Source organism: Hippichthys cyanospilos, chromosome 16, assembly GCF_059441005.1.
Source record: "Hippichthys cyanospilos isolate Australia breed blue-spotted pipefish chromosome 16, RoL_Hcya_1.0, whole genome shotgun sequence".
In the NCBI taxonomy this organism is placed as follows: domain Eukaryota; kingdom Metazoa; phylum Chordata; class Actinopteri; order Syngnathiformes; family Syngnathidae; genus Hippichthys; species Hippichthys cyanospilos.
Window position 1 is genome coordinate 8597049 of NC_142384.1, and position 19332 is coordinate 8616380.

At 38.7% G+C, this 19332-nt stretch overlaps 2 protein-coding genes across 6 annotated transcripts in view; both read right to left on the minus strand.

The window, feature by feature from the left end:
* Window positions 1-366: 366 nt before the first annotated feature.
* On the minus strand, window positions 367-5028 carry LOC148410422 (cytochrome P450 2K1-like). 2 transcript variants are annotated; one of them, XM_088437381.1, is made up of 9 exons: window positions 4810-5028; window positions 3996-4158; window positions 3403-3552; window positions 3150-3310; window positions 2617-2796; window positions 2104-2242; window positions 1847-2031; window positions 1041-1182; window positions 367-979 (listed from the first exon to the last, which is right to left on the minus strand). In XM_088437381.1, the coding sequence occupies exons 1-9, from the start codon at window positions 5008-5010 to the stop codon at window positions 792-794; spliced, it is 1509 nt and encodes a 502-aa protein (XP_088293507.1). In that variant the 5' UTR covers window positions 5011-5028; the 3' UTR covers window positions 367-791. The 2 variants fall into 2 exon arrangements, with proteins under 2 accessions (XP_088293507.1, XP_088293508.1); XM_088437382.1 differs by having other exon boundaries at window positions 379-979; window positions 2104-2239.
* Window positions 5029-6723: 1695 nt separating this feature from the next.
* The window catches only part of abca3b (ATP binding cassette subfamily A member 3b), a 42780-nt gene continuing 30171 nt past the window's right edge, over window positions 6724-19332 (minus strand). For 2 of the 4 annotated variants that reach the window (XM_088437372.1, XM_088437373.1), the window contains exons 29-31: window positions 18404-18600; window positions 18245-18318; window positions 14505-17117 (exon numbers count right to left, since the gene is read on the minus strand). In XM_088437372.1, the coding sequence (XP_088293498.1) occupies window positions 16986-17117; window positions 18245-18318; window positions 18404-18600 (403 nt within the window). In that variant the 3' untranslated portion in view covers window positions 14505-16985. Of the gene's footprint in view, window positions 7105-8062; window positions 8205-8999; window positions 9185-10343; window positions 10486-11124; window positions 11305-11472; window positions 11634-11986; window positions 12137-12848; window positions 13012-13094; window positions 13396-13635; window positions 13802-14504; window positions 17118-18244; window positions 18319-18403; window positions 18601-19332 lie in introns of those variants that run through there. The other 2 variants (XM_088437375.1, XM_088437374.1) reach the window with 2 other exon arrangements.

Below are 19332 nucleotides of genomic sequence, written 5' to 3' on the forward strand. Positions count from 1 at the left end.
AAAAGTTTATTGTGAATTGTGACGCAAACGTGAAACAGCGCCTCTTGCTGGCAGACGCCGGAATAACAACACGAGGCTTCACGTTTGATACACAATTTCTTCAGTTTTTTTTTCTATTTCTGACCCGTTTCATTTTGTTTTGTTTTCATTTCAATTCTGAATTTTATTCTCAAACGTAAATCTAATTATAATGCCGACTCCTTATATTCCACTAACTCGCGAATTCTGTGAGCATGACAATAAACACGACACACTTTGAGTTGTTTAGGCTTTTATTTTTCTACTAATTAAATCTATCTTAAAGTGACACTATGTAAGATTAAGACCGTTTTTCAATAAAAATGAATACATTATTCTAAATTTTTAAAACTTGCAAATAAATGTATTCTTAATGACCAATATATGTTATGTATGTTTTAAATATAATCGTAGGTCTAGTTATCATTAAATGATATTACACGGGCGGTGGCACTCCTCCTGAGGTCGCCATGTCTAATATAGCTACGGACAGCAGGAGGAGGAGTGTGTATTGCTGCATTTACTGTAATCCCCCTAAGGCTCCCATAGGTGCATGCAAAAAATTACACATACTCCCTTTAAGGGCTTGGCCAAAAGTTGACCTTAATCGATGGTATTTCATTGGAAAATTGTCCAAAACGTTTTTCGTTGGTCCATTGAAGAAAATTAAGTCATTTAACAAGAACAATATTTTTTTATTATTTGGATCATGTTCAGAGTGGCATACATCTAACTGAACACTTTCCTTTTGGTTTTAGAATAAAAGCTTTTCCTCAGTGGCGCCTGACAGCACACAGCCGTTGCGGCGTGGGACGGAGGGTGAAGCCCACCACGGGCTGCAAATCCAGATCATCTTCAGAAATTCCAGGTGCAGGGGTGAAGCGGAAGCGCTGGAGGAGGAACGTGAAGAAGAGGAAAAGCTCCATTCTGGCCAGACCCTCACCCAGACACGCCCTACGCCCTGCCAAGATTGACGTGCGTCAAATGGCTGGACAGCTTCAAGAGTGTACGCTGAAGCATACCTGCAGAGAAGGGCAGGAAGGCGTCCCTCTTGACAAAGTTCCCCTCCTCATCCAGGAAATGGGAAGGATTGAAGGTAGTGGGCGTCTCCCATTCACTCTCATCGTGGAGGACGGAGGTCAGCAGAGGGAGGACGGTGGTCCCCTACAAGGAAAAAGTTTTCATGTCCTCGCAAGTGAGAAAGAAGAACCACAGTCGCTGATGCACTTTCCAGCTGTTCATTGAACAGTAAGGACAAATGCGTTGAGCATTCTGAGACTGAAGCCGCTGTTAGCCACAGCTCTCAACCGGACACTCACAAACTATCTGACCAGGCCCAGCCTCTTAAAGGCACGTTGGTACACATACAGCGGGAGAAATAAGTATTGAACACATCACCCGTTTCCTGAGTAAATATATTTCTAAAGGTGCTATTGAAGTGATATTGTCACTAGATATAAGCAACAATCCATGCAGTTGACATATGCAAAGATGTCAAAAGACAAATAACCATAACCATCCATCTCAATGCAAGAATTTTACTTAAAACTGCAAAAAACTATTGTTGATTTTCTACTCTTCTAATCCATTGCCTGATTATAAAATGGCCGATATTTGTTTCAGCTGTCCAGTTGAACCATCTGTCCTGTTAAAAAAATCTAATGTGGCCCATGGACGTCAAACTTTGTAGATGAACCTTAAAAGGAAGCTCTTAGTAAGACAAAGCAATGATCTGACCTCAACTCAATAGAGGATTTACGCTCCTCTCATCTCAAAACACAAGTGATTGTCTAAATAATGACGGAAACGCAACCTCCAAGAAGTCTACCTTTTTGATGAAGTATCCCTGGAAGGTGATGTCTCGGGTGGTTTGGTGCAAGATGGCCATGGGGACGATGTTGGCCAACCTCTGCGTCTCGTGGATGACGGCGTTGACGTAAGGCATGTTCTTGCGGTCCTCCACCTGGACCTGCCGGTCTCCGACCACCCGGCTCAGCTCCTGGTGGACTAGCTCTGCGGGGGAAATGAAAAATATGAATGCACCTTTAGCCGTAAAAAGTAATTTATTGTTATCATGATGGGCACCTTGAACGTGAGGATACTTGGCCATGTAGAGCAGAATCCAGGAAAGCGTGTTAGCTGTGGTGTCAGTTCCGGCTCCGAACAAATTAAGCACGTTGTTGAGCAAGTTTTCGTCATGGTAGTGTACCTTCTGGGTTTCCTGCTTCAGGCAACAATATATACCATTGAAACTTTAACCTTGATTTAGGGTTTAAGGACATTTGATTTCATTTTTAGTGTCCAACATATCTGTTCTCGCTAGCAAGATCAGAATCACTTTTTTTGTGCTATGGTAATACACAACGTATTCTTTTTCGCTTCAAAAATCCAACATCCAGCTTGAAATTGAACCGCAAATCTTCATCACTGGTTTACTAGTGGAAGCCAGGCCAAAGCAATCGATGGAGCACTCGTCCAACCAATCACAAGAAGTTTAACATGATTAGCTGCTATTGGGTGCTTTTAGCTTGATTGCTAATGTCTGGTTGGCTTGCTGATGAGATGTTTTTGACATAAAGAAGCCAGATATTATCCCACCTCCAGATTCTTCATCTTGGTGCAGAAAACATCGACAAAGCCTCTACAAATTTGAGGATTGATGGTCTTCTTCAGCTCGGCTATTTTTTGTTTTATGTGCTGCCTGGTAACGTCCACGTTACTCATCATATCTCTCCAGGTTTTCAAAAAGGGGCCAAGCCAAGGGAAGAAGTTGTAAAGCTGTCAAGGAGAAAAAATAAAAGCAGTTAGTCTTTTTATTGTTTTTTTTTTAACCTTTTTGTCGTACGTCAGTTGTAAATTTTCCTTCATTTATCATCTACCTTTAAAACATTTTTCACCTGTTTGGGTTGGTCATGTGACATTCACAAGGTAAGCCGTGATTGGTTGTGACCTAAGCCCTGAGTACGTGTTCCTTTCTTGAGCGCAAGGGACAAAATACGTTATTTAAAAACATGAATTGTGCATGAAAAAAAATCTTTTTTTTATTTATTGCTAAAATCTTTTTTTATTTATTGCTGAAATAGCTAATAAACTTTAGTTCTAAGTCAACATTTGAGTCGTGTGTGAGGTACCATTATAGCAGCCGATCCAGCCTGCTCAATGGTCTTGTGGTCTCGCTCTATCATCTCTTGGAAAACCTTGTCATCGTATTCAAACCTCTTTCCGAACATTATGGCTGAGATAATATTGGAAGCTGCATAGCTAATGACTGTTGTGTTGACAAAGGCTTCACCTAAGAGGTGGAGAAAATATTTCAAAACGAAACAAGACTGTCGTGTGATGCATGTATCATGTGTTTTTACAATTTAAGTATACTTTCTGTACCTTTGTGTTTCTCAAATTCCTCAATGAGGAACTGACACTCCTCAATGATTTTCTCCTCACTGAGCCTCTTGCCCATCCCGAAGTCTCTCAGCGTTGTCAAGGTGAAACGTCTCATTTCCTTCCACGAATCCCCGTTGGCGAAAATGATCCCTGGAAGCAAGCGTAACTGGCTTAACAAGATTCAAAATAACTAAAAGTGCATGGACGTATTCTACATCTATAACATAGAAGTCGTTTTCTTGTGGTATTAAAGTGTATAAATGTGGTTGTAAAGTCCCAATGAAACTTCAAATGTGATTACCCTGGGATATTTTGGACAATAATCATGTTGCCGCCGTTTTAAAAGCCTCGCGCATCATGCTAATGCAGTACTACATTTTGTACACTTGATGTCGCCACCGTCACATCCTACAGTACTTTTAGGGTCCAAGTTTCTTGCAAACAACAAACGCATTATTGAGCAAGAATGCCGTTATTAAATCAGAATGCAATGTTTTGACGACTGGGCTGCATAGAAAATATTATCAAGAAAATGTCTGGTGTGGCTTGACCTTCCCTGACACGATAGGGGAAAAAGTTTCAGTACAGGTTACCATGTCCTTGGTTGAAATCGTAGAAAAGCGGATTCACGTCTCTGTCTCCGAACTCCTCTGCATGGTTGACGAGAGCCTGTCTGACAGTCGTGCTTCCGGCCAGGACCACCACCTTCTTGGGTCCAAAGTAGACGCTAAAAACCGATCCATAGGTTTTGGACAGCTGCCAAAGAAAATTCGGTCCAATTAAAATACAATCATTCTTGTCGCTTTGAGAGATCAAAATGCTATCATTGATTCACTGAAAGCTATGAAAAACGTCTTTCGGAAACTAGAGTGTGTTTGAGAGGCACGGAGTGGGATTTCCTGTGGTAAACTGGAAAAAAATAATTTAAAACGTTAAATTCAGTTTAAATTAATAAGTAAAAAAAATGCTCAGGAATCGCTTTATAAACTAAGCGAAGAGATGAGAACATGATTTTTTTCAGCTGCAGCAGAGAAAAAAATGCTCTGAAAAAGAAAGACAGTAAAATGGAGGAATTGTGTGAAAAGAAAACTAAAAGAAATGGTGGTAACATGAAGTCAGATGTAATTGGATGGAATTGTGTAACGAAAAGGAATCTCGAAGTAATATGAGAAGCAAAATAGGAAGTGAAGAAAGTCCAACAGCAAGTAGAAAAAAAAGAACGTGAGACATTCGGTGCATTTCACAGCAATGGGCCCGTAATCAAAGCTAAAACTAAATGTGAAAGATCCAAAAACAAACACACACGCACACGCGCTCACATAACACACACATGCACACGCACTCACATAGAAGGGTAAAACATCAGTAAAAAGTAACTGCTCGGTAGAGAAAAAGAGAGTTGCTTACAGTAAAAAGACACTGGTCCAGTCTCTTGAGATCCAACTGAAACAGGTTACCAAGCAGCGGCAGCGGTCTTGGCCCCGGAGGATCCAATTTGGGCTTGCTTGGGATGCTCAAGCCGGTGTAGAGAAGGTGGATGGCCAGCAAACATGCGAGTGCCCCCGACAGGGAGAGCAAAGCAGGAGCCTGTAGGAGTTCTTCAAACATCTTCAGACAGGTATTAAGTCAAGTAAAAACAACCTCTGGCTCCATGTAAAAAAAAAAAAAAATGAAAAAGTGAGGGCGGAGCTGCGGGATAAAGGAAGACCAATCACAAGCAACTGGGTGTGTTTGAACAGCTCGCTTAGCAAATCAACAATAAATCTCAGGGAAAAAGAAAAACAATCCAGTGTGAGAATTAAAGGTTATGTAGGGAAAATCTCTCGAATTCACTAGAGGCGATATTTTAGTTTTCCGGTTAGAGAAAAGCATGGTAAAATATCTCGAAATATCTCGAAAGCCATACGTGTGAGAGCACCTCTTGCTGGTAGACGCTGGAACAACAACACGAGGCTTCACGTTAAACACACTAGTTCTTCTTTTCCATTTTGTTTCGTTTCCATTTGAAATCCGAATTTTATCCTCAAATGTAAATCGGATTCCAACACCGAATTCTTGTATTCCACTAACTCGCGAATTATAAGAGCATGACATAAAGACAACACATTTTGAATTGTTTAGGCTTTTATTTTTTGCTAATTAAATCTACCTTGAAGGGATTGTGTGTAAATTTTAGACCTTTTTTCATTACGGACTGCAGTTGCTGCATTTACCGTTGTCCGTAGCTATAACAAACACCGCCACCTCCGGAGAAGTGCCAACCACCATGTAATATAATTTAATGATAACTACACCTACGATTATATGTAAAATGTATCGTTAGTCGTTAAGAACACATGTATTTGCACGTTTTTATGAATCTATAATAATTGAATGTATTCGTTTTAATGAAAAACGGTCTAAAGTGTCACTAAGATTTTAAATCAAAATGTATACAAGTATAGAGCATGTTATCGACTTTGATAATTAACCATTTTGGACATTCATATTGACATATACAAACTCCACCCTGCAACAACCCAAAGTACAGCTTATGTTTCAATTTTAAAAAAAATGTAAAAAAGAGAAAAAGGAAATACATCGCGTTACAGAACAGTATAGCGCCTTTCCATGCAATTTACAGAATACTAGACGTTCTCAGAGTGGCCACACAAAAAAAAGCATTGGGAAAATGTGGATCAAAACAACAGGGATCAATCCTCTTTATAACTTTATGCATCAGGTAAAGAGTCAGTTGTTTGATGCAATTATGTTCCTTCCAAAAAATGTATAAAAATGCCCCAAATTTTGGAAAATTAATCACTTTCTTCTCTAAGATTATAAGTGCTCCAGTGCAAGACAACATAACAGCACTCCAAGCCAGTGACCAATTTGGGGACCTGATACATCGCTAAAGCTATCAAATATTTTGTATTGAATGAGGCAGATATTTACCCCCCCCCATATTTATTTATAGCAATATTTTCAAGGTAAAGACCCAAGTGAGAGGAATGGGCTCGGCTATGTTCTTGGAAATGATAATTTTCCAATTTTTTTCAATTTTTACAGGGGTAATGTATAATCTCATTATCCAGAAACAGAGAAGACAACATTGGAACATGGTTAAAAAGCTTCAAAAAGTTGACTTTTAGGTCATGTCATCTCTAAGCTCAGTTAAAATCCTTCAAAAGCTGGGGAAACTTTCATCAAAACTCAATTGTTCATTTGTGAATGTGCTTTTTGTATTCAGTCACAACATGAATTGTTTATGCTTTTTGTATATTATCTTATTTACTTAGAGATTGCAAACAAAATGATTTTCTAAAGAACAATAAAGCCATGTAATGATTTGTTTGTTTTATTTAATATATATTCTGTATTTGAAATGCATGATGAATCATTTACAGTATGTACATGAAATGCTATAGAGTATTGCTAACAGTCTATAAAACGTGAGGCACTACACGTCTTTCGGATGAGGAACTACAAAAAGGCACTGGAAGTAATTTGCATTCGGGGACGATTGCGGACTGCCTCACTGGCGCTTGAAGGCGCACAGCCGGTGAGGCATGGGACTGAGGGTGAAGCCCACCTGGGGCTTCAAATCCAGCTCGTCTTCGGAAATTCCCGGCGGAGGAGTGAAGCGGAAGCGCTGGATGAGCGACGTGAAAAAAAGGAAGAGCTCCATCCGGGCCAGACCCTCGCCCAGACAAACCCTGCGACCTGTAAAATTACAGAATCGCAATTTTCTTCATTGGCCTATTAATCGGTGCGTGTGTTTGATGTTTGTAAGTTGTGAAAAGGAATTCAACATGATCAGTTTATCTCATTGTTTTTCATGAGATAATTGTAGTGTTTAGAAAGGCATTACTAGCCTGTGAGCGCTATATGATATACAAATGGATATATACAACATTTCATTTTAAGCATGAACATTTCCTAATAGAAGATGTGCAAATGTGCAGCAAGCTAGCTTCAGATTCAAGTTAGCTTTAGGTAACAAGTAAGATTCAGGCTAAAGTTAGTGTTGGATCGCTAGCTAGCGTCAAGTGTTTAAGTTAGCTTTGGGTTACTAGTAATATTCAGGATGGTTAGCTTTCTCGCTGCTACTTAGCTTCACGTGTTAAAGATAGCTTTGCTTTAGTAATATGATTTAGTCTAATGTTAGCTTTGGGTAGCTAGGGAGTTTCAGCTTTGGGTTACAAATAGAATTCAGGCTAAAATTAGCTACAGGCTGCTAACTAGCTTCAGATTAAAGTTAGCTTCGGGTTACTAGTAAGAGTCAAGCTAAAGTTAATGTTGGCTGCTAGCTAAGATGAAGGGTAAAGTTAGCTTCGAGCTTCTGGGTAAAGTTAGCTTTGGGTTACTGGTACGATTCAGTGTAAAGTTAGCTTTGGGCTGCGAGCTAGATTCAGACTGGTTAACCTTTTTGTGCTAGTGTCAATTTATGAGCTTTTATTACTTAGCTACTCCTATAATTGTGTCAGGACTTTTAGCTAGGTGGCAAGCGTAATGCGCTTGTAAAGTGCTGTTTCACACACTCAACAAACAAACAAACAAACTCAGTTGTACACAACTGTGAATGAACAATTGGTTGGGGAAAAAAAAAAAACTGAAGCAAACTTATGACAAGTAAAATGGCCACCAAAACAACACAGGCAGGGACTGCGATGTACTGTACCTGCGGAGAAGGGCAAAAAGGCATCCCTCTTGATAAAGTTACCCTCCTTATCCAGGAAGTGGGAAGGGTTGAAAGAGTTTGGCGTCTCCCATTCACTCTCATCGTAGAGGACAGAAGTAAGTAGAGGAACCACTACGGTGCCCTGTGTGTGAGGGAAAACCAAATGAGCTCAGTCTGCATCCATGTAGAGTACATTAGCTGAATCATCTTTTGATAGTTAGATCATGTCATCTTTTGCAGAATGAAAAAAAATGCAAGGGCAAAACTCTGGAGTAAGGGATTTCACCTTGAAAAAATGGTCTTCTAGCGGGGACATTTTTTTTTTCCTAAAAAAAAGTAAATGCTTCTGTATGTTGACCATAAATAGCCTAACTATTACACTTTCCATTATAGGTTAGCATAAAGCTACGAAAACCAATTAACCAGCAGATTCATTAAAAAAAAAAGTAATTATAATTAATAAAACAACCAGGGATGTCCCAATCACATTTTTTTGCACTCTAGTCTGAGTCACGCAAGTAGGTCACCTGATCTTGAGGATCTATCAAAACCTAGTCCTGATTTGATACCTCCACAATGTATTAAGGACAGAAAAAACAATGTATTCAAATTGTCATTTTATTTATTTGTTTTCCCACGGCTAAGTTTAATTCCGCTGTTTCTAGCTATGTTGACATATTGTGTATAGTACACATTATAAAACATTATTTTGGCAATATCTATTTATTTTTGTAGCTCTGAAAAAAGAAAAATAAATAAATAAAAATTACAATAAATCCTCCAAACCAATTCTGATAAGCCAAAATGTTGTGATCGGACCCGATTTCCGATCAACTGATTTTGCTGAAGTTTGCAGATTTTAAATGTGCTAATAACTTGCATTTGGCCCACCGTGGAAAAAAGTTTTGACAGCAATCCAAGTGGAACAGGAAGTGACCTTTTTGATGAAGTAGCCCTGGAAGGTGATGTCCTGGCTGGTTTGGTGCATGATGGCCAGAGGGACGATGTTGGCGAATCTCTGAATCTCGTGGATGACGGCGTTGGTGTATGGAAGGTTCTTGCGGTCTTCCACATCCATCTGGCGCTTTGCGACCACCCTGCTCAGCTCCTCGTGGACGCGCTCTAGAAACAAAATGTTTGTGTCTCAGAGACAAGGGATAAGATCATGAAATCCATTTTCTTTAGGGTGTTTTTTAATTTTTTTTCTACACAGGAGACTGCTTGTTACTGCTATGACAGGAAAACATTAACTTGTTTTCATACTGAAAAATGTACGGTCACAAATGTTTGATTTTGACACAAATGCTTTTATTTTGAAGTTGTTAGGAGGAAGTATGTCTGGACCGTACAACCTATCGTGGCAGGAGATGCGTCAATATAAAACATTACATTGGTGTGAAATCATATTCAATCGCCAATTCAGGGAGCTAAATAAAACCATTTATGCATTTTATTGTACATAAAAAACAACAAAACAAAACCAGTATATATATTGAACTAAAAAATGTTGATTCTCAAACACATCTATTAAAGTTGGTCAATTAAGTGTAAAAATGAAAAGCGTTGTTTTGGGCTCCTGTGTTTCACCAAGCGAAACAAAAACAATATATATATATATATATATATATATATATATATATATATATATATATATATATATATATATATATATATATAGAAATATATATATATGGTTGTTACTATCAAATCATAGGTCAAGTTATATTTGAAATTTTTACTTCTATTGCTGTGCAGTTAACTCATTCAATGCCAAGGACGTATTTTCACATTTTTTTAAGAGTATGAACATTAAATCACTGATATTTAAGTATTAAATCGATACTTAAGTACACCAAAGACATTATTTTCCAGATACTTAAGTATTAAATAGATACTTAACTCTAAAAAACATGAAAATGCGTCCCCGGCATTGAATGAGTTAAAATGTATCTTTGCTGTCTATAATCATCAATGGAGGTGAATGAGTTGGTTAATACCCAACTTCATTATCGGCCTTAAAAAAAAAAAGAAAAAAAACAAGGCTGCTCGAATTACTTTCAAATCACTAGAGGCGATATTTTAGTTTTCCAGTTAGAGAAAAGCATGGTAAAATATTGGTGCATATGACAAAGGTGGTTTATCAACTCTGTAACAGGTTTTTCTTTTCAGGTTGTTCTCAAATTACAATCTAGCAAAATTGACTTTGGGTGTATCCAAAACAACCTGGACTCAGACTGGAACACAAAACCTGTTGACTTTGAGTTTGTTGACTGTATTGTACCTTGTATTTGTGGATACTTGGCCATGAGCAGCAAGGCCCATCGCAGCGTGGAAGCGGTGGTTTCGGTCCCTGCAGCAAACAGGTTGCCCACCACGAAATTCATGTTTTTCTCATTGAAGTGGCCCTCCTCAACACCTTCTTCCTATTAAAAAAAAACAAAAAAACGGGAAAATTCCTTTCAAGGGACACTGTGTATGATCTGACAGTTTTTCATTACGGGTAGCAGAAGGTGCTTCATTTAAAATGGTTCCTTTAATCTAATTTAGATAGCTTGTTTTGTGTTTGTCGTTTTAGTTTTATGATAACTTTCTTTTGGAAGCTTTGCGTGCTAATTATGTCATTTATTAAAGCCTGCTAACTACTAAGTTAGTCATCGTTATCAAGCACACATATAGCATCAGCTATTTCGCCACTAGGTGGTGCACCAATACAATTGCATGTCAAGACAGTCTTTGCAAATGATTTTTTTTCCTAAGTATTGCTGTGGTATATATTTTCATTCCTGAAAAAATAATAACTGAACAGGATATCAATTTTAAATTGGAAATAATCCCAAACCTGTTATATAATCTGTTTTGGGGGGGATTCTTTCACCCTTCCTGCCATTGCAACACCATGAATTCCAGCAAGAAAGTTCTGTGTAGAAAACTGTGGCGAAAGCACGGTACCGGCAGATATTTTTGGTCAACCTATTTTGAAAGTCGACTTACCCTACTTGGTCGAATCCCCACCCGTAATTAATAACGATACAAAACCAAGGACCCCTCACCCCCAAACAAACCTCTTCTTTTTGCTTGCGGACAAAGAAACAGTCGACCAGCCCCGTGCACATTTGGGGATTGAGCTTCTCTTTGCGTTGGCACAGAAGTTCTTGTATGGCCTTCATGTTCTCGTCGCGGTTCCCGAGAAGCACTTTCCGATCTTTGACCCAACGGAACAACCGGGGGAACATGTTGTAGAGCTGCCACACAATCGAGAAGGATGCTCAATGGAAATCAGAACAGAAAAGTCACTTTGTGATTTGTAAATTACATGCGTAAATAAAAACACTGATTCATAAGATTATGGAAGTAACAATCATTCTTAAAGCATCAGCAGGAAGGGGAAAAATACAGCATGCGGCACTCACCCGTATCTGGAATGAACCCGAGACGCGAATGCTCTCGTTGGTCCGCCTCACCATGGCCGTGAACTGAGGATCATCGTATTCGAATCTGTTCCCGTACACGATGGAGCAGATGATGTTGGATGTCGCCCAACTCAGCGGAGAAGTCGTATCGAAAGGTTGCCCTGAGGGAAATCTTGCTTTCGTTATCGTCGTTCAATGTTATTGTGGATCTTCTAACAAAAGGCCAACTAGGTAATGGGGAGAGGACCTCAATTCATTCTTGAAAATGAACTGTCGTTATTAAATTTTGAAACTGTAATAGCAGTGCTCACCACTAGATGGCAGAAATCTCAGCACCTACTCTAAGGTTGTACTTGTTCAGAGAATCTCAACGATGAAAGAAATTTACTGACTTGAAAAATGGTGTCACGGAGTCCTCCAGTTTGAGAACAGTGTACAATAAAAATGTGATAAAACAGTCATTTAGATCAGAGGTCATCATAAAATTACAGGGACATAAAACGGCATTGCTCACCTTTATGACTCTCAAAAATTTGATTGAGATGGCCACACTCTTCTATGATTTTGTCCTGCGCAAGTTTTTTGCCCATGCCAAAGTCACGCAGGGTGCTGAGGGCAAACCGCCTCATTTCTTTCCACGAATCTCCATTGGCAAAAATAATGCCTGTAAAACATACAATTATTTATACACATGAACCAAAAGTGTTATACTGTTTAAAATTAGCTAGTGATGTCATCATTCATTTTTAATCATGCTTAACTAAGTAACAATTTGGTCTCAAGTAAGTTATTAGAATATTTTTAAAAAAGTGTTATAAATTACAAGACATAATCATTAAAAATATTTTATATCCTGCAATTAAACACAATACAGAACAAAATAGAATAGATTGTGTTTACTGTCATTGTACAGCAGCTAACAAAAAGATCACAGTCCCTCAAAAGTGCAATTGTTATTATTTTCAGTGCCTTATTGTTTTGTTGTTATCCCTGAGTCTGTTTGCTCTGTTTTTATGAGAGCCAACCAGAGTGAGATAGTTTGAAAGCTGACTGAGATTATTTGTGTCTCTGTCCTCCAATACGTCCAATTTAGTTGATGTACAGTTTGTTTGTTTTCAAGGAGAATTCGTGGATGGTGAATTATAGAATCTTTTAATACTAAAACTGTGTTTGTTATTGCATGGCCATTTTCACCACATCACTTGCAACACTGGTTGTTTTAAAGTGGTCAGGTAAGTTGATTTGAGTTCCTATTTTTAGTTGTAGATCATCATGTGACAACTTACCCTCGTGACAAGTCACTAAATTGAAATTACATGTTAAAACACGGTGGATGTGCAAATATAAAACAAATCCGGTTAAATGACTCATCTTACCATGACCATGACTGTTATCGTAAAAAATAGGGTGGATAAAACGCTCCCCAAACTCTACAGCGTGGCCAACTAGAGCTTCTTTCACCGCCTTGTACCCAGCGAGAACCACTACTTTTTCGGTGCCCATGAAGACAGTGAACACCGAACCGTAACGCTTTGCAAGCTGCAACAACAACAAAGAGGAATATTTGGTTAAACAATGCTCTCAGATGATAAATCTGGGCGAGCAAGGAGTTGCACATTTACCTGACACAGGGTTCTATCGAGCCAATTGGGATCAAGTTGCAGCAGGTTGCCTAGCAACGGCAAAGGCCGAGGACCAGGAGGCTCCTTCCTGGCGTTTTGCGGCGAGCTGAAGTGTCCGGAGGCGAAAGCCAAGAGGAATAAGGCGGCGATGCATCCCAGCACCGGTGTGACGCCGGACGATAGCAAGGCGGCCGAAGCGCCCTCCAAATAAGTCATGTTGCTTTCGGGGAAATTCTGGTGGTTGTGACGCTGTGAGGGTTGTCTCGCAGTCTTTATTTGAGACGCAGCCTTGCCTCGCCCACTTTGGCGTGGAAGGAAGGGAAAGTCTTTTGTCAGTTGTCAACTTTTACAGACGGAGAACAGGTTTGGCAAGTTTACGAAGACGATTTAGCATGAAGTCAAACATGCAATTTATTTTCACCATTAACTATGTAAACTACATTTAATCGCTAGTCAATCTGGTGACTGGTGGTGACGCTACATGCTATTTTCGTTGACAGTTTTAACAGCGCTGAAAGGTCAGTGCTCACCTTTAACCTACCTTTTTTATTTTCTTTTTCTACTCGGTCCCGGGAGGAAGTTGGTTGTGCAGTTTACCTCGCGACGGTCCCGCATCGTAACATTGGAAATATGCCGTCAAAAAACCTAGTTTGCGTAAGGTCAACACGTCGCACACTACAACATCTGACTAAAAATCCTACATTTCCCATAGTTCGTTGAAAACGGAAACAGAAAGTAATTCAACTTCCTGTATGAGGACAAATTTTGCTGGTGATATTCGATGCTGATTGAAAACGAGGACGAAATGAACATGGATGTAAAAGTCAAACAGTTTTTTTAAAGAAAACAAAACAGGTTAATGGGGCGTGCGCAAAAGTTGCGTAAAACCGTGGCTACGGACGCAAGGCTCTAATTCGGGACTGCCCTCGTTAAACCAGGTCGTTTCGTCATCCTCGCAAAGGCACACCCTTTGAAATTAGGATTAAAATAGTAGTTTTAGATTTTCACTGTCAATTTTTGACATGTCACCATCTGGGTAGAATTTCAGCTTCCTAGTGTCTTCTTTCAATCCTTTCTCCCTTTGATGTTAGATGCCTTTATGGGAAGATCAAAGGATTGGATAAAATACAGCATTAGGTTAAATAACATTTGCTGCAAAAACTCTGTCAAACTCTAACAAACCCCCCGAAGTGTCTTCGTATCCCATGGAGTACTTGTACACCCATTTGCGAACCAATGGTTTAAGGTTGGTTAGGTTTTCAGATCACGCTGTAGCCCTAAATTCATATAAAAGAAAAATAAATGAAATAAAATGAAAAAAAAAAGACTTTTCGGGATACATGGACACAATGTGGAAGTCATCTGTTCTTGTGACATCCCTGGTATATGTGCTTAAAAGAAAACAGCATGTTTGCTCCCATTTGCATAGAGCGTTTTTTAATGTAAAAAGGAAGATGACGGTACATACATATACAGTCAACAGGATGAGCTCCATACAGTTACAATGATGTCAATAGTCCCTTATTAAATAGCATACAGCATATTTCACCATCAAGAGTGCAAACCCCTCTTTCCTCTTCTACGCCCGGCTAGAAATGCACTTTTGATTCAAGTCGTGCAAAAAAGTGACGGCGTGTGCAAAACACAATTAAAGAAAAATATACACTTGTGGAAAAAAAAAAAAAAGGAGAGGTTACGCGTGTTAAATAATCTTTGTGGAATGTCAGACCTCGGAAAGTTCTGCAAAAGCGTTTCGTGCAGCCGCCATAAGGATTGCTGCTTTTTTTTTTTTTTGCTTAGTAAATACATTCACCTCATATCTGCCGCGCGACCACGATGATATTGTACATCAGCGAAAAGGACGGAGGGATTACTACTGTCACAACTCCTATGGATTAGGAATACATACATCTATTTTGAAGTGCAAAGAAGACTTGGTCGGAATTGGCTCCAAATGCGGATTCCCCATTAGCGAAAAGGCGTTTTGAATGGAAAAAGCAGCTTTACATGAAACACGAGGCATCGGCACCTTGTCCGGAAGCGGATGGACTTTCGAGAAGCTTTCTCTACAATAGTCTATCAGATATTGATTTAAAAGTCTTATATACATTACAGTATATACGATCTAATCCTCACATGCACACAAACATCTTGATAGGGAATTTGTTTTTCTTTCTTTTTTTTGTGACACAGATTTCCCGTTTTAAAGTAGCATTGAAATATATACAGTGGAACCGGCAAAGTGGATACTGGGTTATTTATCTAAATTCACAAGATTTTGTGTCCAATTTGTCCCCTCAAAGGGTTTTAAAATGTTTAATGACACACCAGTTGAAGTTTACTGTCTTTCAAATTGGATTAAATATAATGTATTTAAAATAACTATGAAAGATTGCTAGCTTAAAGCTAACAAATAATGGGAAACATCATAGAGAGGCTAATAAAACTAGCAAACACAGGGTGGTTAACTCATTTACTTCCATTTACAACTATAGACGTCAAAGATACTGTTTTACTGGGCCGGAAGTGAAATACAGTACTTAGAAGGCGAAGTCAACCCCTAAATTTTCAACAATATTTTTTTATATCACCCAGTAGTCTAAATGTGGCAGTTTGTAGAATATGAATCAAACACCATAATCCACCATCTCACTTCTCAGACTTTTTGCCATTTGCTGTCGCCTGAAAATGACGTCAAAGTTGCGCAGAGCTCATGTAATGACCAATTTCGACTTAGCTGTGTTCTAAGCATGGTCATGTGACCTGAGCAACTGCGATGTCATTTTCAATTGACATAAAATGGCAAAATGGCTGCAAACTGACAAGGTTAAAAACAGGTGGATTTGGGGGGTTCATTTATAGTCCACAAACATAATATTAATCAGAATGCAATGTTTAGACTACTGGGGGTGCATGGAAAATATTGTCAAGAACATTTTAGGATTTGGGTTTTGACAAAATGGCCGCTCCTTGTTATGGATAAAAACGGGTGGATTTTGCTGCTTTAATTAAAATTCCACAGGCACAATATAAATCAAAATGATGTGTTCATACAAGATGAGTTCATAAAATATATTGTTGTAAACATTTTGAGTGCACTTCCCCTTTAATTGTATTCACTTACATCACAGGTGTCAAACTCAAGGCCTGGGGGCCAGATCCGGCCCGCCACATCATTTTATGTGGCCCGCAAAATGTTCATTTTGACTTCAAATTTCTGGCTAAAATACCAAATATGGATGTTTTCTTCAACCTTTACACATTTTTTGATCTCTTACACAGGATCCACTTTGGAGGTTCCCACCATACCGGATTTAAAAAAAAAATTTTTTTTGGGTACCATTCTCTGGATCAATCAACTCTTACGCATGCAACTAAAACTTCAACGTCTGTGTCCTCTGACTTTTTTTTTAGTGGACCATGATCACATCACATGATTTTGCACCTGGCAACATTTCGAGGCTTAAAACCTAGATGAAAAAAAAAATTAACTCTCATTGGTTAGATAAGGCTTTGGGGTGAGCAACAATCATTAACACATGAAAACAGTGGTTCTGTTGTTTCTGGAGTCCTTTGAAACATGATCCTAAAATAAGGTTTTAAATAATACACACACACACACACACACACATACATTCGCAGTCAAATAACGTTGGATGCAGCACAGCAGTAATGCATGAGATCCTAGCCTTTGACTTTACTAAAAACATAATAAAAAAATCGGTAGCGGTAACTAGCCCAACCACTCCAAGTCTGTTATGCAACAGTGTTGTGGTGCAAGGTCACAGTTGCTCGGGCCAAGTCCATGTAGACTAGTTACTCACTCACTCGCAGAGACGCACTCGCACACACTCAGTAGGGCAAAGGACAGGTGAGCGCCGGACGGTGGTCTTACTTCCTCCCGCCTTCGTTGCAATGTTGGAACTGGGCAAAGCTGAGAAAAACCTGCTCCAGTGAGATCTGACTCACGCAGTAGTCCTGGATGCTGTACTTCTCTTTGGCTGCCTCCAGAGTGCCAAACACCTTCAGAAGGGACACAGGAGTACGGGCTTTAAAAAACACAATTTCATAACCTAGCCACGCCTGTGTAGTCAACCAAACCGGAATTTACAGAAGTCTGCAAACATAAACCTTGTACAGCATTTTTCCAATACCTTTGATATTTACATCAAAGGGAAAGGATTGAAATAGGACACTAGGGAGCTGAAATTTCACCCAGATGGTGACAACATGTCAAAGTTCAACATGGCACCACCACTTAGTATTACAATACCGTGAGTGTGGCCAAAATACTGCGAGAATTATGTGGAAGAAATTATCAAAATACTGCAAAAGGGTAAAATGGTAAAACTCAATGCAAAACACCATAGAGGTGTGCTAGATTCTGTTGGTGAGATAACCATTAGCAAAAAATATCAGGGGGTCACAGTATTAAAATCATAGCTCTATTTTTTTGTCCATTGAACACAATGTATTTCATTTTTAATGTTGAATATTTGGTACATTTAGAAGTTTGTACCCATATTTAGTACAAATGAATAAATAAATAAATGCATTGTTCCTGTTTTTTAATAGTTCTTAGCAAGTCACAGTACACCATCACTGGTAAGCTATTTTAAAGACAAAGACCTCTTCCGTGTACGCCGAGAAGGTTAAAAAAAGAAAAAAAAAAACAGCAATTGCCCATGAATTATTTTCAGAAACGGCTCGTTGAGTCAACTCTGCAAGCACTTGTGATACCATATCACTATTCCCATTTTGTCTAACGGCACTGCGCTTCCACAAATGTCCACTCACATATATTTTCAAAATAACTGAATGTTACCACTTATAACCCTTAAAATGATACAGAACGAAAGTTTGTTTGACTAGCATGAGCAAAGATATGTTTTTGAACGAAAATCATCACTTTTCAAAATTGTGTTTTGAGAGCCATCTTGTTGAGTTGGCTTGTTGAGTAAACTCTGCAAGCAGCCAATCTGCTGCAAAAGAATAATAAAGCGGTGATAGAGAGTATCAGCGATTATTGAAAGCTTGACTTTTTGTTAAAACATCAAATCAGATTCACAAAACGTGCATCCGTTTTGTGGCGTCATAAGCCTTCAATCTCTAACCCCATTTTAAGTGTACATTTAACCGTTTAAAAATACCTGGGCCCAGGTTAATGTCTTGTCCGTCAAATGATAGTGGACCATGCCCTGATGTTCGTCCTTCATTTGACTTCCTGTAAGAAAAGACAACTCTCAGCTGAATCTCTAATCAATAATAAATTAAGACAAAGTCAAGTCAGTGTCTTTTCGGTGTCCGACCTGGGAAGGTGCTTTCAATAAAATCTTTAAAAAGTTTCAGCTCGCTGTCCTCCAACTCCGCTTCCACGTGCACTTTAGCCAGCAGCGTGTAGCCGCTGCCAAATTTGCTCTTCAGGTGCTGCGGACTCCCGAGGCACTTGAACTGCCCGTTGACCATCACTGCCAATCTGGTGCACAGCGCCTCGCATTCCTCCATACTGAGGAAGCAAGCATGCTCGATTAAAAGCGTCGCACCATGCTGGATTACTGTAATTTTTCTGACTTTGTAAGATTATATTTAATGTTTTGTTTGAATTTTAGTCCACTGTATTCCATTTTCAGAGGTAAAAAGAAACTACAATAATGTACGATTAATTCTTATAAAAAGAAATTCTGGCATTTGCTGTGGATTGAAAATGACACGTGAGAGAGGCTCAAGTAACGAATAATCACAGCTCAGCTTGTGAATGTCACCGAAAGGTGAACCGTGATTGGTCGACAGCAAAGCTTTGAGCACAGGTCATTTTCAGGCAACAGCAAGTGGAGAAAAATGTGTTTTGAAAAATATTGAAAAATAATAATTTAGTTATCAAAGTATTTCTGAGCAAAATATTTTTTTTACTGAGTAAAAAGAATAAATATGTGGACACAACCAGAAAACTATTTTTTTGTTACTTGTAATATTTTAAAAACTTGATATATTTGTTGTATTAATTCCTTTTTCCCCTTTAAATTGGTTTATTAGAATGCATTACATTTTGTTAAAATATGTCATTAACTAATAGGCTAGTAAATACATTATAAATAGAAAAATGTTTATAGATGCTGTAAATCTGAATCTACTAAAATGTTATTATTTATAAATACAGCAATTATAATTAAAAAAATATACAACTTTAAAAAATAACTGAAAATTCCATTTTCACTCTCATATGCCCATATATGGTCAA